Below are 25729 nucleotides of genomic sequence, written 5' to 3'. Positions count from 1 at the left end.
TTTCACTTCTTTAAAGCCAGGCTTTGATATGTTGTACAACTGATTTTTATAAGACACTCGGCTAAGGTTAATGAGATACAACATTTTGAAAATTCAAAACAAGGGGGGAAAGTGGAAAAAAGGGTCGTTCAAATATAAATGAGCCCAAACAACGCATGCGTGCGAAATCACAGACTAAAAAAAGAAAAAGCCTGTAAGCAAAGTGATGGCTTCAACTGGTTACGATTTCGCTCTGGCAAACAGATACGAACGAATGAGAGATCTGCACAAAAACTCCACATGCCCATCACAACATAAGTTTATGTTGACTGACCTTGGATACAGGTATGCACAGTTCAAACTACAAATTAGCTTAACTTCTAAAAAATTTTCAAAAATATTTTACTATATATTGACAATAATAATTAAAACAAATGTCCATTAATATTAAATTGAAAGATCAAAGAACACTACTCATTTGCCTCCAAATAATTTCCTAGTCAAAGAGACACTCCACATACTTGAAGTTTGCCATTTATTGAAATTGAAGATTGTAGCCAATGCCATATTTTAATACTTAGCCGTAACCACTTTCAATAGACCACATTAAGCACAACTTAGCACCTGTCTCTTATACACATCTAGATGTGTATAAGAGACAGTATATATATATATATGCGTGTGTGTGTGTGTGTGTCGCGCACGAGTGGCAATCGATGACCAATCATGGTCTGATAGGGCAGAACTATGGTCGATAGAAGGTGTTGGGGTGTTCCCCTACATGGGGTCAACACCTTCCTACTGGAAGCTTCGGAGATTTAGTCATGCACGTGATTACATTACACACTTGGTATTTTTGTCTTGGCTATTTGGCGAACGCCTCTTTTGTCACCCCTATACCCACCCCACATTGAATGACATAACCGTAAACGTAACTTCTGACGTCATTACTGTACTTCAATGCTACCGACAACTTAGCGAAAGATATCCTACTTACTTAGGATTTATTTCATACGCAGCAATCTTTGGTCACTACAACCATTCCAGATAATCACAGTAACAAGCATAGACTCGTATTGTTTGATGGCACACAAGGAAATTACCTCGAAATATTTGACGAATAGTGAATAGCTGCAAGCTCAATGATAAGTAAGCATGCAATAGTGATAATGAAAACAATATATAGAATATTATGTCAACAACCTGTCGATGGAAACGCAAGTACGAAACAAACATTTGAATAAACCTCAGAAACTTAATAATTGAAGATAATTACATCTGAGTTCAGTTAGTACCGGTACTGAAGTTGGCGTAGTAATACACACGTCAGCGTGTGCGTAAATTAACCACAATCAATTAAAAATGGCGAGCTAAGGATGTACTGTATAGGCCTCCTACGTATTTTTAAAAGTAGGGGAAAAAAACGCCAACTCATTACAATGCTAATCCCTCTAGGACTGTCATCGTCATCATCCACCGTCATCCTTAAATGTAAAAACAACACAGAGCGGTGAGGAATCAAGAAGTAAAAACGTAGTTTTCTTGTTTAAAGAGTTTGCTGGTTGAGAAAAATCAGGAAATGGCCTATATGCCATTAGGATAGAACCAGGGACCTTGGCGTTTGAAAGCGAGCATCTTACCCAACAAACCATAGCTCTCAGTTGGAGCGACATGCGCAATAAAATCCACGTGGATACGACTCATTGCATCGTGTTCGGTTTCAAACTGCTGTTATAACTTTCCCTGGGGCTAGCACGTGACGTGCGACACGCAAAGCCATTAATCATAATTAGCTGGAAGCAAAAATCAGTTGCAACACGATCTCAAATGAACTTATAATCAAATCTGATAATTTCATGGTGATTCGCAAATTTTACGGAGTATTTTTGTGTCATATAATGGCAAAGAAATTACCCACGATGCTTTTAACGCGGGTCAACAACATTCATGTTTTAAAGGCATACGCAGTAGAAATATGATACGATTACACTGTATATATGAATAAACTTTTATTCATTTCTGATGTCATATCCGATATCCAGGTGTAGTTTTATATTCATTAAATTGCTCAACAAGCACAAATCAAATTTATTAATTGCAGGTGGCACGAACATTAGAAAAAAATAATCATACAGGTGGTGAATAAACAAGTTCTTAAAAAAGATATATGTAGTTATACAGGAACTGGATGCAGGAACAGCCAACCAGGTGATGGTACTTGTAAATTTACATACTGTAACATACCACCACATTACAACAGTCACAGAAAAATAGGGAAAAAATAATAGATCATGTTTGTGAAGGTGAAATGGGTCTGACGAAGTTAATAGTCTTTATCCAACTACTGTATTTTTTTCTGCATGCCTCTACAGAACATTACTATCACACACCTTTTTATGTAAAGCCATTGCAACGAGTCTTCAAATGACAGGTATTGCCTGGATGTTTTTTTGGAAATGAACCATACTGGTGTCACATGGATTTATTACCCATCACTCTTGAATTTAATCCCCTCAGCCTAAATCCTTAGTGAATTTAGCCATCCATGTTGGAAGTTTGCACTCCAGGCTAGCTGAAACTGAATTTGACCTCCTGGGGATGAATTTACTTGGGATTTCTGCCCCAGGTTATGGGAATCTGACCCAGAGTGCATCAAATTCATTAAAAAAAAAAAAATTCATAGAAAGAGTGATAGAGAGAGACTGAATTCATGTGGGAGGGTTGGGGATGGTGTATTAACCATGTATAGGTTTATGGAGGTATTATAGTTCACCATAGTACCCCTATGGTAGGTCCAATGTAGACTATGGTTTAGTAGTATTAATGTAACCTCATGCATACTTGAGTGATATAGCAAAAATGTTTTAAATAATCTACACATATAATGTGACTGACTATAATGAACTTGAATTAAAAACATGCATTACTTACATAATGAACTACTGCATATTCAACATAATTGCAATAACATCTGTATTAAAACATGATCAAAATCATAATACTGTGTCATTTCATAATTCCTTTCTCCTAACACATTGAATAAGACTAACACTTTTACGCATCAGAACAACATACTGAACATGGAGAAATATTCTAATGACATGATTACAACATAATGTATTTCTCTATAATTCATGCATTTATAATGCTGTAGGTCAAAGGTCAATTGAAAATGTTGTTGAACCAAACTTATACCCAAAATAAGTTTATGACCTTGTGAGCTCATCCCTGATCTCTTTCTCTGCCATAAGGTTCACAGCAGTGGCAACAAATTAAATTGAAAAAAAATGCCCAGCGTAGCTTAAGTGAAGATCTCTGTTACATTCATCCCAGCATCGCCAAGGGGACAATAGCGCTTGAACATCACAATGGCAAAATAGTTATTGCTATGGTAATAGCTTTCCACTCTCTGATGGTTAATTCTCAATATTGTCTGTCTGCTAATGGACATATGCCATGATCTAAAAGGTTATGACCCTTAGAACAGAATATGTGGGATGGTGATGTGGATTTTGGGTAACTTAATTTTAATCATTGTATCAGTCATGCTATTGTACAGTATTAATTATAATAGAAATAATAATAATAATAATAATAATAATAATAATAATTAATACTAATAATAATAATAAAAAAATATTCCCTAATAACATTAATCCTTAATATTGTATTGCAATAACAACAAATGTAACAACCACCATAGCAATGTTACAAACAATAAATTAGAAAGCTCAACAAATTTATAAATAAAATAAACTTGCATTGATGTGCTGTACTAAATGTATACAAATGCATGCATGACTTTTTTAAATCAAATCTTAAAGTTGATTGGGTAGATGCAATGAATTGTGATGACCTGAATATTGACCCAATTCGTAGTTAAAACTCCACATGCCCATCACAACATAAGTTTATGTTGACTGACCTTGGATACAGGTATGCACAGTTCAAACTACAAATTAGCTTAACTTCTAAAAAATTTTCAAAAATATTTTACTATATATTGACAATAATAATTAAAACAAATGTCCATTAATATTAAATTGAAAGATCAAAGAACACTACTCATTTGCCTCCAAATAATTTCCTAGTCAAAGAGACACTCCACATACTTGAAGTTTGCCATTTATTGAAATTGAAGATTGTAGCCAATGCCATATTTTAATACTTAGCCGTAACCACTTTCAATAGACCACATTAAGCACAACTTAGCACAACTCGGCACAACTTAAAAAGCAACATTTTTGGTTTCCAAATAAATAAAACAAGGTTTACATAAGAATTTACAGATTTATATGACGAAAATAATTATATTAACTATATCCCTATTTGTGTTATGGTTCGGATGTCATAGATGAACAGGTGGCAATAACTCCTGGGTTACTGTGTAGTAGCTTTTCTTGCACCAAAATCTGATAAAAAAAAGAACAGGTCAATAAGCTAAAAAGACAAAAGACACATTTTATGTTGTTTTTTTTCACATCCAACAACAAAAATACACACACAAATAACTACAAGTGTTGCCCATATGGAGCATCATCCCATTTTTAATATATTCATATTCTCCACAGTACTGTATAAGAATGATAGGTTATTTACTGGTATTGACTTACTACTGTCAAAGTTATGAGTAATAAGTATTTCAGCTTTTCTCTATGCTAAAGTATTACAATACTGCCGCAATCTTTTAAACAATTAGCGGTCGACAGTACACTGGTTTTGAAAATGCTTAAAAATAAATCGATTTTTGCTTATTTGCATGGCGTTCCATAGTATACTGACGCTGGTGGCGCTTTCCGAAGTGTGCTAATATTACGAAAAATCAATAAATTAGAGACTTGTGGCAAGTCTAGTTTTGAGAATGCAAGCCTCATATATTGACGTGATGATGTCATATTACATCCATATATAGGTGTATTACATCCATATATGGGTGTATTACATCCATATATAGGTGTATTACATCCATATATAGGTGTATTACTTCCATATATGGGTGTATTTATCTCACAAAACTTGTTAGTATGGATAAAACTTTAGGCTTTTGATTGATTTTTAGCGAGAAAATGTCCTAGTCTTTTACAGGATTTAGAACCCTAGAATTAGAAGGCAAACACCTTAACCACCAAGCCTCACTTGAATTCTACTATTGCAATGATCCATCAATGTGTTTTTTAGGCTAAAGTGAAAACAAATATTAGTGTCTCTTTATGATTCCTTTACTTCTGCTGCCTCAATTTGTATTTCAACTACAAAAGTTCCCCCTGACAATCCTTTGTGGTTGGAAGGGCATATTATTACTATCAGCAACAATGTCTAAAATTTTAATGCAATACGGCATGATGGAAGTATAGCCATTTCCAACAAATAATGCCTTTTGTATCCTTTATTCAATTCTTGGAAACAATAAAAGACCAACCTTCTTCCAACTACAGTTAGAAAAAGATAATTGTTATGGTGGTGATCCATTTATCAGCGTTATTTGTTTAGTGCTATAAATCTACAGCATTGAAAAAGTTCAATGAGCAAAGTTTCAAATTTTCTCTTGAAATTGTCCATTGTGAAACTCTGATAATAACATCAAAAGAAAAAACATTGGATAGAAGAGGTTTGCAGCATATTAAAGCTGCATTTCCAAATGACTACGATTTATGTGCTTGACACTTTGAGGACTCATTACTTGGAAGAACATAGAATCCGGCAAAATATTTATACGTTAACTGAGGATCTAAACGCGAGAAGCTCACAACAGTGGTCTCTTAACACTGCATGAACTGTGTAATGAAAGGTCATTTAAGAGCAGCATTCAGTGAATTAATAATAATATGTTATATTTATATAGCACTTTAATCAAATAAATGTGAAAATTAGACAAATGAATGACCTTAACATGGAGTTATATCAACTAAAAGGCTTTAAATTTAGTAGATCTTTAGTTGTTACATCTGTTTATATTTTATTATCACTGTAGAATAATCATACACATTCAAAGCTCCAGCATTCACTTACTGTTGCATTGTAGCCTCTTGTATTTTATAATTTGTAAATGTGTTTGTTCATTCACATTCCCTCTGCACATGTTCACTATATTCTTACACTTACTTGCCGTACTTTATCACATTGCAACTCATATATTTCTAGAAGCTCTCGTTGAAACTTGATAGTGTGGAGAAAACTTCAGGTTTTGAATGATTTGTAGTGAGAAAATATCCTGGTCTTTTACAGGATTTGGATTCAGGACCCTAGAATTGTAAGGTGAGTACCTTAACCACCAAGCTTCACTAGAACACTACTATTGCAATGATCCAATTTATTTGTCTTTGCCGTTTTTTTGTTTGTTTTATCTTCGCTGATTTTTTACTTTCCTGAGTTTTGTATTCACCATCTTAATGTAAGGATCGCTTTGGAATTATTAAATGTTTTTCCAACACAATATCAATTGCATCAATTTACTATTGTTTTTCAGAGCATCTGGAAGGCTATACATAGAAGAGTCTCTGCAATAAATATCAATTGGGAAAAATTATATTTTTGTGGATCTATTTCACTTAGGACATAGTTTTATCTTTAATGGTCTTGCTGAAATGAAATATGATTGGTTAGAATTAGAGTACATATATGATTGTGATGATCATCCAAAATTATCTCAAATTCAGCTTGTAACTGAGAAATTAAAATTTAATACTCATTTATAAAACATGAACCATTCATAATAGCTTCCCTATACAAAATTACAAGAAAAGCAATCAAAGTTTTGCTTTGCAAATTGTCTTTAATATTCCACACTGAGAAATGCTATCACTTCAAAATTGAGAGAAATGAAAATATATTTGAACATGAAAATATATCAGATTGTGTTTAATGAGCAAGCAGTGTCCATGAGTAGCTAAAGGCAGGTAATAATATTTTATGATTCATTTTATCTTGTGTTTAATTTTAGATCTCAACAGCGAGAATGGAAGGTAATAATAGTGGAACTGTAGCTTGGTGGTTAAGATACTTACTTCTCTAGTCAGATTTTTTTTTTCATGACTAAAAAAGATTTTTTTTTTGCATGACTGAAAAACAGATCTACTGTACTCTATAAACCTTGCAAAGAGACTTGGGGCCTGTTTCTGCTGAGCAAAAAAACGTTTTTAAACGGTTATTAAGAAACATGTGTTTTTTCCCCAGTAGAAACGGGGAACAAAACAAAAACACGGTTAGGAATGCGTTCTAAAAATGTGTGTTTTTACACTCATTCATTATAGGGTACGGGTTCAGAAAACACGTGTTTTGTGGTACACTTTTCAGCTGCAACGCAAAACCGTGTTAGTAATGACCCGTTGGTGACCCAAATTAACCTCTTTCGGGCCGAAAAAAACAAATTAAACCAATAAGATGACATGCTTGAAGATCATACCATACTTTTTCATACTTTTGCGGTGTGTTGTTTACTTCTTTCGCAGCATGCGCTGTAGCTCGCAAAAGAAGTAAGGGCAGCTTCAACTTCCGTTGGTGACCGTCATTTAAGCTCAGAAGGAATTTAACAGTTTATAAAAAACATGTGTTTTTGGTGTTATTCAGCAGAAACACACCCTTGGATAAGAGCAGTGTTCTATTGTGTAACGTACAGCTTCACTAGGCCATTCCCTTTTGATATTATTGCTGAGGTCCCACAAACCAACAACAGCGTATAATATATAAAAAATTAAAACTCAAAAAACATTTAGTACTTTAATAAAGACTAGTTTATTTGACAGTACACTAGCTATTGTGCACACAGTGCACTTCTTCAGGTGAATGTAAAGCTAAACATAAACAGTATGGATAGACAAAGTAAGCTAATTTATTCAAGCATTAAAATGAGACAAAGGGGCTTATGCAATAAACAGTGTAAAAAATATAAATGACAGGATAGGTCAGGGGTCAGAAATGCAGGAACAATTTCTTGGGTTTGTGAGACGGGCATATTCCTAGGTCTGTTCTAATTGGTCAATCAATTGGTGTTAAATTTGATTGACACTTTGGAATGTCAAATAGCAAAAACAGAAAATTAATCAACTGGTGGGCTACATAGTGAATACTTGATGATAATAATTAACTAATAAATAATTACAAGATGTGAAAAAATGCAATGAATAATGTCAATCAAAACTCACATTTCTTCTTGTTTCACCAGATATTGCCGCCAATCCTTCCCCTCAGCAGACTATCACTTCGTTGCCATGATGACTGAATCAATATAAAACATTCTTGGCATCGTTGCTTAAGCTTTTCGTCACTGACTGGCAAGATTGGCAAGACATCCTGTAAGCAGGAGAATATTTAATATGAATTAGTTACACTATCGCTGTCAAACATTCAGACGACTATAAGCTGATCATCATTTTTCTCAAACCAATCCAATTACTCTAATCTTACACTATCCTGATCCATTCATTCAATAACAAATCTATCTTTTTCTTCTTTCTATTTCCTCAAACTTTTCTTGTTTCATTCCATTATTAATCCACTGATGCATGCCTGAGTATTCAATGATTTCTTTTGAAATTTAAAGGTAAATAGGTATTTTTAAATTATTCAGAAAAAGCTATCTATTTTTTAATTAAATAAATAAGTTTCTAGAAACAAAAATATGAAGAAGGCGACTTTACTCATTTTATTTCATCTAATACATAAAAATAAAATAAACTTAAAAAAAAAAAACATTTAAAAAAAATTTATACAACAAATAAATAGGAAAAGGATTAAATTCATTATCAAAACCAAGAAACGATATTTCCAAAGCTAGTATTAAAATTGTATACACCATAAGAATAAATTAAGTAAACTTTAAATGCCAGAGTTGTCCAATTTCATTCATTCAGAGACTTCAGAGGATAATTCATCAACAAAGTCATCATTGGATTCATTATAGCTTCAATGTCTTTCTAATAATAACCAGTGGTATTTCAAAATTGCATGATGAAGCGATCTCATAAGCGGAGATAAAGTTCAAAAGATGAAATTCAGAAACAAAACAATAGCAATAGAATAAATACCTAACGTATCTAATGAAAGCTAAGAACCACTGATCCTGGAGACATTTACCATTTGTAGTAAAATTTTTTCAAATAAACCCCTAAAAAGTTAAATCAAAATGTTTCGCCTAGAACCTCCAAATAGACAACATGAATCTTGAATTTTAAATTAAACCTGTGAAATTTTAATCATTTTGTTTTGATCAGATGTACTATTTGTTTCAAAAGTTTAGGTCTAGGGTTCAGTTGATTGATTGCATGCATGTATGTTGACTGGGCACTAATGGATGTTACAATAATGATCGAGTTTGCTCCTGAGAAAAGGGAACCAATCATCTGTATTTGTGAGTATAAACATGTTTGCCTGAAAAGAATTCAAATTAAAAGTTGTTCATACCCACAAATATATTCATGATAATACCAATTAAATTTAAAATTGATATTCATCAATACACTGCTGTAAATAAAATCACATATTAGAAAAACACCCAATTACCTGTTGTGTGTGTATAACAATGTAATTGTTAAAATATCCCTTTCAAATTGAAGTACTTTACTATAATTTTTTTATGAATAAATATTCATTAAACACAACAATAATATAACACAATATTAATATTCATAAAGCTTTTGCACTCATCAGCTCACTCAGTATATTAGAAAAAAACTACATCTGTATTATGAAGACACTAATTTAAAACTGCAGTGATGCTTTAAAAATTAAATGTTTAAAACATGTGTTTGAAAAAACACCATTTAGTTGTTAATTAATATGCTGTTGCATCGATTAGGTCATGAAGGACAATGAAAACATTTATCTATATAAAGTGAGTATGCACATTTATTTGTGAAAAAAAAACAACTTCTAAATTAAATTGATTTCGGAAATATTGTGTTGTATAAACCTTCATTTATACTATAAAACAAGTATAAATTAACATCCTCGAATGCAATTTCTACAGGCTAGGGTCCCAGTCAGGGAAGAGGCTAAGCATTTCATCAGGGAGCACTGCTTTGAAAAAGCAGAGAGTGCCATCTAGGTACATATTCTTAAAATTTGCTCTGAACATGGTGGGGACTGGAGGTAGGTGTGGAACAGAGTTCTCCCTAGCATCATGGGCAAGCATCGTGGTAAGTGTTACATCCACCATAGTTGGGTCTGACACAAGGTATTTTTAATAATTAGAAGGCATTGAAATGTCCTAAATTGCACTTTAAGATTATACAGAAGCAGAGAATAGTTAAATAATTTAACTGTTTCCTGATAAAAGCATCATAGAAGATGTTCCAAGCATCATGGGGAAAGTCCAAAGCATCATGGTACCATGATGCTTCAAGGGCCTGGGGAGAACACTGGGTGTGGATGCTGACAGTGATATTTGCACCCTTTCAAACACCTTGGACAACTTGTCTGGGACTCTCTGGTGCAGCCACTAGATGATGATAAAACAAGTAGAGTGTTTGTGAAAAATATCCCTTGTAAACATGTTGATAAAAATATGACTTTTATACAAAGAAAATATTCTTTTATACTTAAAATTGTAACACATACATTCATAAAAATACAAAACTTTCAGGGTATGACCTGGTAAATTATTTTCCAATATTTGTTGGTTTGTTGGCAGACTGTTAATGTCAAACGTGAAGAAACTCATCAATCAGACTTTCCTTTGGTATTTGGGAAGTCTGACATTTTAATGAAACGTTGCAATCTTGGAAATATTTCATTTCTGAAGTTATTTGTCACTAACAATAGGATTGGACTCGTATGGAAAAAATATAGTGATTCCAAAAACTTCACAATTGTTTCGGTTAAAAAACAAAATATGAAGAAACTGTAATTTAACAGAATATTTAAAAGAAACAATAGGAAAGGTCCTCCCCATTCAGATTACATAGGGCTTCGATTGATATATGATCCCCACTCCCCTGGTAATCAATTAGTTTTTATACTAGAATAGAAGGCATATGTAGATGTTAATTGTTGTACAAAGGACTGAACTATTACAAGAATACATTTTTGAGTTTGTTCAGGTCATGTTGTTTCTTGTTTTAATATAAGTAGGTATTAAACAATGTGTAATGCTATGACTGCCTTCTCACACGCACTGATTACGTCACAACTGACTTTATAACAGTTGTTATTATGTATTGATGGAATATGGGGTAAATGAACCAAAATGCCTACTATATTTAACCATTAATAATTTTAGGTGAATAATTAGTTTTGCATAAGGTATATATCTTCTGTTTTTTTCATAGATTTTGTCAAAGCATACCAATGTCAATAGAAAAGTAGATCACAGTAGATTTAAATAGCAGTATATTTCTGATACGAAGCAATTAAAAATGCAAAGATAGTGCAACAGACAGCAACAACTAACAAAAGGCATCTTCAGCTGTGTTGCGACACTGACTCTTGTTTGTAATCAAATATATTAATTACTGTTAGTAGCATATTTACGGCTGCCAAGCATAATTACCAAATTGCCTACATATTCTCAATGGCAATTACACTCTACTTTAATTACCTCATACTCTCAGATGGGGTGTTAAGCTGTCAGTCCCTTGAATATCATAGATCTGTGTATGAATATAACTTGGCAACATAATTTGGGAACGAGTAGAACTGTCTCTAGGTGTACCGAGCAATTTACTTCCTCTAAATGTACTTGCGACATGTTGTGTTTAATAGATTACAGGACTAATTGATGCTTATATGCGAGGCAGTGATGAATATTCGTTGTTGGTGATCCTTTGGACCCATGTGCCTTTATATATTAATCACAATCAAATCTTTAATTAGATTTCTTATACTTTTAATGGCAATTTCAGCCTATCTACTGAAATACACATCAATAAAATTAAACAAGATTACGTGAATCATTTACTAATTATTGATTCAATATAATGATTGATGATGTTTGATATCCAGAAAAAGCATATTCTAAAATCAATGGATAAGGTAATTCACGTAAGAATTAAAGTACCACTGCTTGGTCAGGCTTTTATATAGGTATGACTGGCTACTATTATTATATGCATTGATGTTTAAGAGGATTAGTATTGCCAATATGGAAACAAGCTTTTAGCAACGCATTCCATCAACGCTAAGTACTATTCTCAAAAGCATCAAACTACGCATAAATTTGTTAGTATTTTTATCGATTCTGTGTACTATTCGCAAAAATTTGAAGCAGAAATAAACCTAAATAAAAAGATTGCATATGTAGTCACATGATATCAAGCTAATTTGAATAAATCCCAGACATAGTTTTGTTACGAATGGAAAGATTTGCAGACAGAATTATCTCAATAAGTATAATGTGCAACAGTTAATCTAAATCAAGAATATATAAAACATTCACCTTAGAAAATTACTGTAATGATTCAAGTTAAGGTATTTTTATAATTACTTTCATATATACTTGCAATCAGCTCATCACTGAGCAAAAATATGTTTCAGATTAAAGAAATTAAACTTCATAGAGTAATCCCAAACGTGTTATGCCCATCGTCAGCAACAAAACTCATGCACGCATAACTCAGGTCAGTTACAACAGAATTGCGTGCAAACATGAATATCTTGCGTGCACATAATTCTAAATGCGATTTTTGTTAAGCAAGGCAGTAAGTGAGATAACATTTAAATAATTTTTCTTCTTACTACACCATCCCTTACTTCCACAAATTTGATTCTTTACTGAAATTATTTGTCTACTATAGTAAATTCAAATAACTTGGAATTTGAAAGGTAACTTTTATTTATTATTTTCTTATTGTTATTAGAAATTCAGCTTCATTAGCATCCTCCCATGATGCAAACAGCTACATGAATTCATTCATGCAAATAATTTTTAGAGCGATCTCTGCCTAGCATGACAGCGAGTAATACATTATTTGATTACGCTGTCCATACTATAACTTTTTATCTGATAATTAAACTTTGATATGCCCATAGGTGTGATATGGCATAATTTTGCCCATATAAATGGGAAAATAACAAATTTGTCACATAAAATATAATAGCGTGAACACAGCCTTACTTCCACAAATTAGCTTCTCTGCTTGATTTAATATCAGCCTTCGAGCTTGAGCATAAAACGAACAGTGACGAACTAAACCAAGGAACCACGTTTACCTATGGACCTTCATGGTTCAGCACACACAGTTGCTACTACCTGTTTAGCAAATGAAGCTAAGCTGCTGTCTCACATTTATAACGCAATTGTACTAAATTATGAAATTTTTAATTCAGAGGCTCGTCATCCCAAAACTAGCGTACTGTCACTAAATGTTAAACTGAGTAATTGGCATGTGACAGTATTGTATTCTTTATTATAATAAAGCTGTATTTACTTTTACTCATAACTTTGGCAATAGTGAAATCAATTCCAGTAAATGATCTATCATTTTAAAGCTAATGTGGAGAATACATCATCAGCATCACTGATGCAGGTTTTGGCATGGCAAGCCCATATAACAGTGACACAATAAATTTTTTTGTTGTGAAGTTATGAGGTAGGAAAGCAATGAGGTTCAACCAAACTGATGCAGGTTTTGGCATGGCAAGCCCATATAACAGTGACACAATAAATTTTTTTGTTGTGAAGTTATGAGGTAGGAAAGCAATGAGGTTCAACCAAAGAATGACAGGGAGATAAAAGCATCTGGATGAGTCATCAACTGTATTTAAGAAATGACAAAACCACATACTTACGAGAACACAAAGTTAATGCTGAATATCTTTAAATGAAAAGTGATGATAGTAATGTTTACCAGTTTTTAGTATCAGATACAATCAAATAATCCTTATAATCCTAATCCCATTAAAGCTGGTTTAAATCTGCAAGTTATTTTTCGCTTGGAAGGACGACTTACATTAACAATCTGAGACTTCTGTTTTCACTTAGGTTAAAAGCAATGATAGTTGTAGTAAACCTTTTTAAGGTTACTCATTTATTTAGGATCCTAAACTTAATCCTTACTGTGATCCCTTAATCTAGCTAAGCTTCATAATCTTGTTAAAGATAGGACAATTCAATTATGACTGAAAGTAGATATGACTTGATAGAAGATAGGATCAGGAGGAGAGTAAGCAATATATCACAATGTATTTAAACTGTAGCCAGGCACTCGTCAACCAATCAAATGCCCTCCATAGCCATCATAAATAAGTAGTGCCTTAAGACAACTTACTGGTTAAGTAACACAACTGATCTGAGCATGCTCAGAAATAGACATGATTAAGTGAGACTTTCTTATACCATGAATGAAATATATTGAGCAAATTGCTTTTTTGAAATATCATCTGGTAAAAAGGTAAAACAAAAAATTACTGACGAATGAAAAAATGCAAATGTGTGAGGTAAAACGTAATAAAGAGCGGTCTTACGCCCTCGCTCTAAATGCTAGTGTAAAGAATTTGGTGTGATGTAAACAGTTCAGTAATCAGATTGATAAAATACTTATATTTAATTGATTAAAATTACAAACCTGGTTTAATTTCTGCCATGCTTCTCCTACTGCGAGTTCAAACTTTTGCTTTTCAGCAGCACTCGTGAAGTACAACACCCATGGATTCTCACTATCTTCTACCTGAAATTTCTGGTAACAAAATTGAAAAAAAAATATCTTAGAATATGAGAGTATTATACAATTTACAAACATTTTTTTTATTGAAATTATATAATATAATAAAGAAAAACATTATATAATTGGTGCTAAATATATCATACCATGGATTATTTAAACAGTTATTCCCTCTACTGTTCTTCCTGTCCTACCTTCCTCACTCCCTAACCTACCACAGTCCTTCTTTTATTTCTCCATCACCAGCTGCTTCCAAATGGCTCCATTACATGCCTCCCTTTCCTGCCATCCACCCTCACCTGCTTTCCTCCCCCACTTGTTTTCCTCTCTCCCTCACTTTTCACCCCCTTTAACTGTCTTCCTTCTTCACTTGCCTTCCTTCTTCAACCACCTCCTTTGTCCCTCAAATTTCTACCTATTTTCCTCTCTCACCTCATTTCACCTGTTTATCACCTCCCTCACCATGTCCCTCACATGCCATTCTCACATAACCTCATGTTTCCTTTATGCTCTATAACATCAATATTCATTATTTAAACAAACTTATTCAAAGGTGCAATTACATGCGTGTCTACATTATTGGGAAGTTAAAGTAGTACTTACAACTATGACATAAGCCTGCTGCCGGTCATCAACAGCCAGGCTAGCAATTTCAAGTATATTGCAGCTAGCCAGTAACCGGTAGAATTGTGTCTGAGATTCTTCGTGGCAGAGAAACAACTTGGATTCAGACACGACTAGGCAACAAGGATGGCACAGGATAGGGCTTCGACCGTCTATCTTAGCAGTCATAGTTTCAGCAACTATGGTACAGATTGCTTGCAGCCAATCAGAAACCTCAGTTTCGTTTTCACAGGCAACTTGCAATGAAGACCCATCATCTAGAATTAGTTCAAAACCATGTGGCCTGTCTCCATTACGTATTCGCCTACATCCTCCGAAACGGTTTGACCTACAGAATCAATAAGTTACTGTGATACTTTTATATAACCTATAATGATTGTTTTGAATATCCATGGCAAAAATTTGAAGTGTTTAAAAATGTAGTGTTGAGGTGCTCACCTTAATTGTACCGATAACTCCGGCTCCAAGTCGTCCTTCTGAGCAAACTTATGGAAGGTGTCGTGTTTCAGAAGACAATAGCAGGGCTTCCAGTAGGCGTAGAATAGAGCAGAACCAGGGGTCTTGTAGTCCAACTTGCCCTCCTTAATCACAGGTGACCTGTAGAGCTGGAGGTCAGGTGCAGCAAGAGAGTCAGTTAGGTCTTCCCAGTGAATCAACGAGTACAGGAGAATTTGGACATCTGCCATCTGTTAAAATGTTAAAAATTAATAATTTTCAAAGGGGTTCTATTTGCAGGATCGTCATCAACGATTCCGTTTTACCACAGAGCTTGTAAGGCTTATCTAAATTTTACGAGAACAATGGCTTTAAAATGGGTGCAAGTGGATGTTGCAAATCAAGAACATACAGTCCAATAAGGGCATGTCCTGTGGTCTTAGATGAAAATTTGCAGTTCTCCTCTACGTACTGTGGAGGTTCAAGTGGCATAGCATATTCTAGCCATTTCAATCTCTTATCTAAATAACTTCAAACTAAGAGATTTTCTGTCTGTTGCTGGGAGAGTAAGCATCGCTTCTGCCACCCTCTGGATCTGCCACTGATTGACAAGCAGACCTTAATTACCTCACATCTACACTGCTCAGCAACAAACTTGCGCAGCGTGATCTTCTGTGTCGTGGCATCTGTAAGTATGCTTGGTAGACCTTTTGTCCTGCTGCCTCCCTTCATTACCTGCTTTAGCTCATCCAAAAAATACCTGCAAAAAGGAGTCTACAGATGAAAATATGGGAGCATAATGGTTTACTGTGTTGGTGGGTATCTCTATGTACAGTAAATGCACACATTATGTGATAACAATACAACCCATGCAATGGAGAATTCTCCTGATCAGAGTATGTGGTTTATAGTGAGAGGAAATGTATTTACAGTACTTGTAAACATAAAGCACTGACTTTCCAATGCTGGGATTGGAAGGTCAATATTTTGGCCACTTAGCAAGTGCTCATTCTCAGGCTCAAACCATTTGTGTCACAGAAGTTAAGGCTTTGGAAATCCCATTGTCTTGGGTTTGAGATCGATGCTGGTCACACTGCTAGTGCCTTTGGGCAAAACAATTTATCTCTCTTCAACCACGATTATAATCGGGTACCTGGTATGAAGTGAATGATTTGGCATGAAATTGGTAGTGCTGATTTTAGATGTATAATGTATAACTTGTACAATGTATAATGTAGAACTTGGAATACTCCCAGGAAACAGATAAGGTTGCACGCTGGTTTGACAGATTCTGTACAACCAGAGAATTAAAGCACCTAGAGTTCTTGTTACACAAAAAGTAACCCTTGCTTTTTTGGAATGCAAGCCTAAAGATTTACAGCTACGTCGCATTCTTGTGCAAATTCAAGCATACTGCACTCACCTTGTGCTTGATTCAGCGCCATTTGATAACCAATACTGTTTTCTTCTGTTTACACAAACAATGTGAATAATTTGGTAATTTAAACTCACCTATATATAAAAAACCATAACAAACAAAGTAAGTGTTGGGATTCAATATTTCGACATTAATTATGTCATCATCAGGAATGATGACATAAGTAAGATTGTTTTATATCAGCAAAGTAAGATTGTTTTATATCAGCAGTCAGTAAATAAATTTACAAAACAAGTTAGAAATAAGAACATGAGAAGAAAACTTTTTCATTGCTTTATATTTTATTTCTTATTTTAACAATTAAAAAAAAAAACTTACTGAAATGTAATCCAAATCATTGTATGGAACTCTCACTTCCGTGGTATAGCTCAAATCAGTATCACCTAGAAAATTTCAAGAACAGTGTATGTAAAATAAACACAATTTATTAGTAGTGAAAACAAATGCACTTTTACTAGTATACTCTACTACTACTTTATTGCATAATTTCTTTTCTCATTTCCTGATTTCCTTTTGTCAGAAGTATATTGTGTCTACAGTTTATTTTAAATGATAATAAAAAATATTATCATGAAACAGTGTTATAAAAATATTGCAATGTATGATGTATTGTAATATGTTTTAGGTCAAATCTAAAATTTACTGTATCAGTTTAAGATCCTCTACTTTGAGCTTAACACACTGTTGACTTTTTAATAACTTACAGTGGTTAATTATATAATATAAATTAATATAACTACGCATTTTACCTTTCCTTAATAAGTACAAAGCTTGATCAGTCAAAAGTACAAAGACCGGTTGCAAATCACCTTCCCCATGCCCGGTGTTTAGATGAAACATCTAAGAAAACCAATAATTAAATTCATTCTTTTGATACACGGAGCTGAGATAGCATGCTCAATCAAGCATGACTACGCAAATGTTGATGTGTGATGAACAAATATTAATAATCCATCAACAGGAATGTAATTAGTAAATAATTAATCTAATGACGATTCTGATAGTAAATCTCACAAAACATGATAATTATTATTATTGATTATTATTAATTGAAAACACTTGCAAGCTTTTAAACAGTTTAGATAGAAAATGAAGACCTCATAACTCTCTTTAATTTCATCTGACTTGAGGAACTCACCTTCCTAAATTCTTCACTCTGGTTCTTAAATACTTCAAGCATCAGGAACAACTTACAGTTGTTATCAAGTCTGTGGAAGAAAGAATTTAAAGTTATCTGATTCCTCTGAACAAAATATCATTTTCACACTGAAAATCATTAATATTCTATTCTCTCCTTTTTGGGAAAACACCATCACTGGATATTGTACACATAAAATAAAATATATTAAATAATTTCCGAAACAAAAATATTATTGAAATCCACATACTTCATTTCAATATCTGGTTCTGGCTGCATGCTAACTGGATTTGAAGCTATTGAGGTATCATGAGTGGATGCAGTTCTTTCACACTCACTGTTTTCATCACAAGGTTCTACTATACTCGATCCATTATCAATGCTTGTTCTGGACATGGAGTCTTGCAGTGACTCTTTATCAGAGAGGCTCTGTGACATAGAGCTTCCTTCTGGGCAGAGTGATGCTGCACTCTCAGATGACTTTAATGAAGGTTTGTCTGCCTCATCAATTTTCTGAGAAACTGAACTTGTGAACAGACTCTCATAACTGCCATCATGAAGACTTTTATCTACATCCTGCAGTAATGAAGTTTCAACCACTTCCTCAAATGATGTATCTGCACCATCTGGTTTTGATCTTTGTTCTTGACAGTAGTCACTATCAATTTCAACATCATTGACAACAATTGCTAGATTACTTCCATTGGCATCTGCAATTTCATTTTGGCTCAAACCTTCTCCCAACTGGTGTTCAAAATCAATTTCAAATGACTTATTCTTTTGTACATGAATAGTCTCATCTGAAGTAATCTTTTCATATGTTTTAATAATAGAATCTTTGCTTAAATTTCTGGTAAGCACCTTTTCTAAATCTGGTTCATAAATAATATTGTAATTTTCTCTAGTACTACTATTTTGTAAATTTGTACTTGGTGACTTTATTATTGAGTCTTCCTGCACCATAATTACATAAGGTGAAACTAAGTGTCCAACTAAAGTATTTTCATTCTTCGTCAAGTCTTTAAAAATATTTGGGGAAGGATTTTCACTCTGAGGAAGTGGAGAGCTATTCAAAAGATCTTCAGAACGTATAGACTCTCCAATTGAAGAGAAGCTCTGATTATCATTGTAAGATCTAGGAGTTCCGTGGCTACTGGACCAGCTATCTTCACTTGTTATACTAACAGTGCCCTCTTCAGAATTCAAACTCACCGACTCATGTTTTTCTTTGTTTATTATTGGTGGTATTGTTTTTGATGTTTTCCTTTTCTTACGTTTTGCTTTTTTACTCTTTTTTTCAAAAATATGAATTACTTCAAGGCTATCATTAAGGTCACCAATTGACTCCTGTTCAGGTGTTCTTAGTTCACTTTCTATTGTCAAGTCTGGCCTTTCAAGACTAGAATCAACTTTTCCAAGTAAGACACTTAGACTTTCTTTTGGTTTTTCAACAGATAAACTTCCTCTCACTTTTTCTAGTGGATTCTCATGCACTTTAAAAATACTTTCATTTGTTTTTTCTTTGTTAGTAGCTCCATCATTCTCATCCCTTGAAAATGATCTGAGAATTTCTTGACTACTTGTTGTAGAGGTGTCATCCTCTTTTGTACTGTGCGTCTCCAAACTTTCATTAACAACAGTTTCTCCGCTACATTCAATACCTTTCACGTCACTGGTTAAATTCTCTTTCTCAACATTGTCTGTCATATCGGTGTTAGTTAGGGAAGCGGATTCACTGCTGCCAACTGATATACTGTCATAGTTGAAATAATTTTCTTCATTTTGTTCTTCAAATTTAGTTGCTGACCTTGGCATGTGGCTTACTAAATCTAAGTAAGCATTATTCTGGAAAACAAAACAAAAAATTTAAATTTACCTCTTATGTTGCAACATCTTTAGACCTAAAATATTTCATATTTCTCATAATCATCACTGTCTGTCAGTGCCACAACCTCTTCCACTTTTGTCTTCAACCTCATCATCGTCTTTGTCTTTACTGTCACATTACCCTCATCTTTTTTTATCATATCATCATCTTTATCATTGTCGTCATCATCATCATTTAGTTTTTAGTGCATTTTTTCCCTCCTTTTGGTGACATCCTACAGTGTCTGCTTAATTTTGCTTTTGTTTAATTGCCTATATTTATTGTATATTTTGCATACATTGATAATTAATAAAAACATCTGGAAAAAGTAGAGTGTACTATAAGTGATGCCAAAACATGGGATTTTAAATGGGGTATTCAATTTACCATGTAAAGATTCATGATATTCTGGGGCATAGGCTAGTTTTAACCTGAGGGTGCGGGGTGCGAAAATTGTGAATGCAGAACTAACATCTCTACTTACCAATTCAGGGTCAAACTGAACAAAATCCAATCCTGACACCAATGTTTGCAAAAGGATCAGTCGTTGTTGGTCTCGCAGAATGGCATCCCTGTTTAATTTATAAAGAAAAAAACATTCTATTTAAATGAGGCATACCATCCCAAAACCAGCGTACTGTCGCTAATAGTTAAACTGAGTAAAGCGTATAATGTACAGAATAAGAATATTTTAGAAAGTCAATTTTCACTTGTTGGTCACTGATGTGGCTGGTTTTGGCATGGCAAGCATCAAATAATTAACTAATTAATGCTTTATATTAAAACGATTTTCAACAAAGCTTATATCAGACTTAATTCACACAGCAAAATTGTAATAAATATTAAGAAATTGCACCAAAAGATATTTTCCCACTGCCTTCCACTTAGGCACAATTCTGTTTGGTTGAATTTTTTATAAATGAAAGAGGATTAAAGTAAAAAAGCAATTTTATTCTCATTCTATTTTCCAATTGAAAGCTAATAATATAGTAAAGTAATTCAAATATAAACCTTCTTTTAGCAAAACACAGATGGTATACCATTTACAGTTGTAGTAAAGAGAGAAGCAAGGACATTGCCCCAAGCCTCAAATTCAAAGACGATTTAGAACAAAGACAATTTAAAAACAACAAATACTTTCTGAAGGTCATTAAGAACCATTAAAAAATAGACAAACTTAAGGAAGCTTTTGTAGGTAGAAAAGGATTAGAAAAAAATCCGAGAAAAAGGAAAGGTTGTTTTAAATGAGGGTTAGTATATCTTGTTTTTATTATATATATTTCCAAAAGTCCTGAGCAAAAAATGGGATCATGACTAAAAAGGCAAAAAAAGTATATGTTTTTCCCAATCACAGTGACTTTGAAAATCAAGGTCTGCAATTTCCCCCATTTTATTATATGACCTAGGCCTATTTTTTCAAGGTTCATGTCAATTATCACTCAACCCATGCATTTTGGTTGATAAAATTTGTTGTATTAATTCATTAATGAAACTTGAAATGAAAACTTGAAAGACACATATATTTTGGGCTCCTCTTTTGCAAATAAAAATATTTTTACAAAAAAGAAAAGAGAACATTGATTCTGAATTTTCAAGATTTTGGTCAAGAGCTTTGTTTAAAATGAACACACTACTCAACAATAATTGTTATTCTCATCCACAGTACCAGTAATATTTTCTTCTTGAATATAATTTCACCCAAGACAAAGAGGGAAAGGAAACCAATAAAACTTGTTATGAGTAGGCGTCTATAATGCTGGGTATACTGCGCTCTTTCAATTTTAATCTGCCTTAAAAATGTGGTTCAACACAACCAGCACAGAATCTAAGAATAACACATTTCAATAGAATGACCAACCCACAAAAGGGGGAGGGAGGAGGGAGCTTGCATGTGAAAGTACTTACTCAAGGTAGTATGATTGTACCAGCTTAGGGTTGTCAAGGATACATCTAATATAGCTCTCCAACGATGTCTCTTTCAAAGAAAGGTAAAGCCAAGCACGACCTGTGAGATATGAGAAAACTTTATTGTAGCCACTTTTTTAAATACAGCGTAGACCTGCCACAAGTCTCAAATTTATTGATTTTTTCCTAGAGCGTTAGATCATTTCGGAGAGCGGCACCAGAGTTTGTTTATGTCGGAAACTTGTTATGATGTTAAATTTGGATGGGAATTAGAAACCCAGAAACCTAAACCCAGGAAAAGTATAGCATGGAACACCATTGGTGCCAAGAAATAATATGGAAGGCCATTGGTGCAAAAATCAATTTATTTTTAATAGTTTTCACAGATTAAGACAAAATTTAGGGAGTTGAACCTAGTCTACCTTTCAACGTGCCTTCTCGATATTCATAGTAGCGAGCTTTCGAAATGGGCGATGCAGTGAGCTGCGAAGGGGAATTCAGTCAATCATGAACGTCGTACTATGCACTTCCCGTCTGAACATCAAAGTTTCGATTTACAGGACGACACGCTCCCTCGTATCACGTGATCAATTATGCAGGCGGCCCCAGCGAGCATGTATTTATAAAACTCGCGTTGCCGTAGTTAACACAACGCAAATCGCTTGAAGCCCGTTGTCAAATCCACACAACGAACGACTTCCCCATGTATTCGCATGCACAGTACGGTTTCACACTCCACTGCCCGTTGTAGAACGCTGCGTCGTTTAAATCGAAAGCTGCTTATTAATAGAGTAATACACAAGGCTTTTAAGTTTCCCGTTTTTACTACTTAAATTAGTGAAAATATAGGGTGTTTAAACAAAATATACATAACACCATACATATGCATCCATAAACTATGGTAATCCCAATTCCCTGTTAGAAGTTCTCCTATCAACCAAGTTATTATAATATTTTCTGAAGTAGTGTACTCCATACCTCGTCCAAAATCCGTTGCCAGGCGATTGAGAGCCATTATGTCGGAAATGATATCCTTGTGCGTGAACTTCTGCACCACTCCCCAGTACCCTGCTGTGATGACACGCAACCTATTATCATAAAAAAGCACTTGCATGTTTTTAATCTGAGATTTCCACTCACTCAGTGACAGAAAAATGTTTTTTAATTATTTATTTTTCAAATTTTAATTAATCCAACAGCATTTATGACCAATTATGTAGTCTTTTAAAAACTTGTAAAAAAAAATATTTTCTACTATTTAGATAGTTATTATCAGTATTATCAGTATCATCAAATATTAAAATATTCCCACTGTGGTTGCATTTTAAAATGTTCATTCATTCAAAATTAAATTGATACTGCATGTTTGTTTTTTTGATAATTTAGATTTTTTTTTTTTTACGAATTAATGTTGTCCTCTTAGCATTGGTCTTGGAAATGACAGCCTTTTCATGTTTTTTCACCCGGGTCTATCTAGAGCTTTCCTATGTAGTGTTTCAATGTTAATAATACCAAGAGAGTGTCCTATGGATTTAATGTTGTCAGTACATCTTTTTGGTGGGCTTCCCCTAGGTCTTTTAATACAGTTTAAATGTAATTTGTTGTATGTTCCAGGGCTGCGGGCACCACTTGTAGTGTCATACCTGTAGTGCAACGTTGCTGACGCAGTTGTTGGGACATTCGTGCAAAAATGAATAAATTAATGAGTGGTAATCTAATATTTCACAAAAATAATACATGAACAATGGTTTACACCTTTTTAAATCAAATACATATATGTGAAAAAATGATGCAATAGAGAAAATGATATCAAATCATAATAATACTAATAAGAATAATACCAGGAATACATTAAAATTAACTAGGAAGTGTGATAGCACCTCCCAGTGCCTGAGAACATTCCCCTGAATTATAAAAATGGTTTGGTCCATTGTTTAGTGCATTTCTTTTGGGTGAATTTTATTGTGGAAAATTTCTTTTCTTTCCCCGTTTTCCAACTCACCCATGTAGGAATGCATGGTCAATATGCTCCACAAGTCTCTGGAACGGTCTGTCTTCATCCGTAATAGGAGTGACATCATCCGTGTCTTGGCTAAAGTAAGATCGTTGCACCTGTATTTAATGTATCAAAAATATTATATAATAGAATTTACAGCTAGATTATGAATTAATGATTTATCTTTCACCTGGATAATATATTCATATTAATTTGGATTTTATCACTACAAAACAAAAAATGCATTATAATATAATTTATTCAGGTTAAAAATTAGTGAAAGAAATTCCTAAGGTGCAACATATTTATGCAGGTTCATAATTTGTACAAATAGGCTAATAAGATACTGTAACATTATGTTCAGAGCTTCATGAATATTCATAATTTTCAATGCATCTGCTACCCTCAAATGTATGCTGGTAGTAGTGTGTGAACAACATTATAAACGGTGATCAAATAGTGCATGTTATTATCGTAAGCATGTTAAACAATCAGTTTTGATTGTGTAAGCCTAGTCTCATTGAAAGAATAAAAAACTAGACATGATTCATACCATATTATGTATCCCCAACCACGAACGATCAAGAGAGGAATCTTACTAATGCGAGTTAGCCAGATTTTCAAAATTTTTTAAAAAAAAGGAAAAAAAAAAAATTGGTGAGGTAGAGAAAATGGATTAGTGAGGGTACGAGAAACTAGCAATTTTTTTTATTTGGCCATGACAAATTCTCTTCCCCTATTTTTTAATGAGCGTCACATTTTAATTGAACTTTCTATTTTATCTGTCTAGTGTTGGGTTCAGTAAGAGTTTCGGAAATGATCAGATATTTTTATATACAGTATATGCAAAATCTGGAAAAAAGGACACGAAAGTATATGGTACTGTAGATACGTCGGACAGAACACTCGTGAAACAACATGGCTTGAGTCCTGTGTAAACTATAGGACTCCCAAAGCTTCTATCGTGATTGAACCGTGCCGATCAGAACTTCTGTCCAATCAAACTCATTTTTAGATATTACGAAAGCCAATAAAATTTTAAGTGGTCTCATAAATGATTGATTCTAGGAGGCACTAGAGCCTGGAAGCGAAAAATATGCTCCAAAATACGGCATATTTTTTATTTATTTATTTATTTAGGCACAAAATACATGTGCCAAGGATTGTCAATAGCGAATATATCACTGTCCTACTTGTAGGTGACAATCCCTTACACAAGACAAACATACACACACGATGCTTTATACACAAACTAAATCTTCTTAATATAATTATAAATAAGATTTAGGGAGTGGAGTTGTTTTGGTCGTGCAACACTGATAGGAATTGAACCCAGGACCCTGGGATTGGAAGGCAAGCATCTTAACCACCAAGCTATACAACTCCATGTTGGAACCACTTGTGTATTTTACGCCAGTAGCCCTACCTAGGCTAGGCCTAGGGAGGCCATAGCCTGCCCAGTAGTAGTAGTAGTCCCGGTGCCAGTGAGCGTACAGCACACCACGTACTGTGCTGTGTATGTAGGCCTAGGCCTACGTACGTGTCAAGCCAAATGTAAAAACACAACAATTTTAAAATACCTCTTTGATTGCTTTCGCAACGTTATCGAGTATACGATCCTTAAGTTGCACACGCTTTTTCGACATCTTTCAGATTCTACGTCCAGTCCATTTTTCACTGTAAAATGATGTTACAGCTCGCTTTGCTGACATTCCAACCACTGGCATTAATACGACATTGTTGCATTGTTGTG

The 25729-nt window shown here is 33.9% G+C and overlaps 1 protein-coding gene across 2 annotated transcripts; it reads right to left on the bottom strand.

The window, feature by feature from the left end:
- Positions 1-283: 283 nt before the first annotated feature.
- LOC117107157 (pleckstrin homology domain-containing family M member 2-like) lies at positions 284-25729 on the bottom strand. 2 transcript variants are annotated; one of them, XR_004445199.1, is made up of 17 exons: positions 25557-25729; positions 23983-24092; positions 22959-23068; positions 21981-22080; positions 20560-20647; positions 18459-20053; positions 18209-18278; positions 17820-17910; positions 17389-17453; positions 17056-17144; positions 16260-16392; positions 15636-15883; positions 15177-15525; positions 14478-14588; positions 8121-8268; positions 4195-4391; positions 284-603 (listed from the first exon to the last, which is right to left on the bottom strand). XR_004445199.1 is itself a non-coding variant. In XM_033248733.1 (16 exons), the coding sequence occupies exons 1-15, from the start codon at positions 25620-25622 to the stop codon at positions 8134-8136; spliced, it is 3360 nt and encodes a 1119-aa protein (XP_033104624.1). In that variant the 5' UTR covers positions 25623-25729; the 3' UTR covers positions 1974-4391; positions 8121-8133. The 2 variants fall into 2 exon arrangements, 1 of the variants encoding a protein (XP_033104624.1); XM_033248733.1 differs by lacking the exon at positions 284-603 and having other exon boundaries at positions 1974-4391.

This window comes from Anneissia japonica, unplaced genomic scaffold (assembly GCF_011630105.1).
Source record: "Anneissia japonica isolate Jap-2015-1 unplaced genomic scaffold, ASM1163010v1 scaffold287864_len1152817_cov193, whole genome shotgun sequence".
Taxonomy (NCBI): Eukaryota; Metazoa; Echinodermata; class Crinoidea; order Comatulida; family Comatulidae; genus Anneissia; species Anneissia japonica.
This window is presented reverse-complemented; position numbering and strand designations above follow the sequence as displayed.

Coding starts and splice junctions, on each gene's coding strand:
- LOC117107157 (XM_033248733.1), bottom strand. CDS start 25,622: ATGTCGAAAAAGCGTGTGCAACTTAAGGATCGTATACTCGATAACGTT. Junction 24,093..25,556: donor TTGCGAAAGCAATCAAAGAG/GTATTTTAAAAT, acceptor CATTAAATACAG/GTGCAACGATCTTACTTTAG. Junction 17,454..17,819: donor TTTGTACTTATTAAGGAAAG/GTAAAATGCGTA, acceptor GAAATTTTCTAG/GTGATACTGATTTGAGCTAT.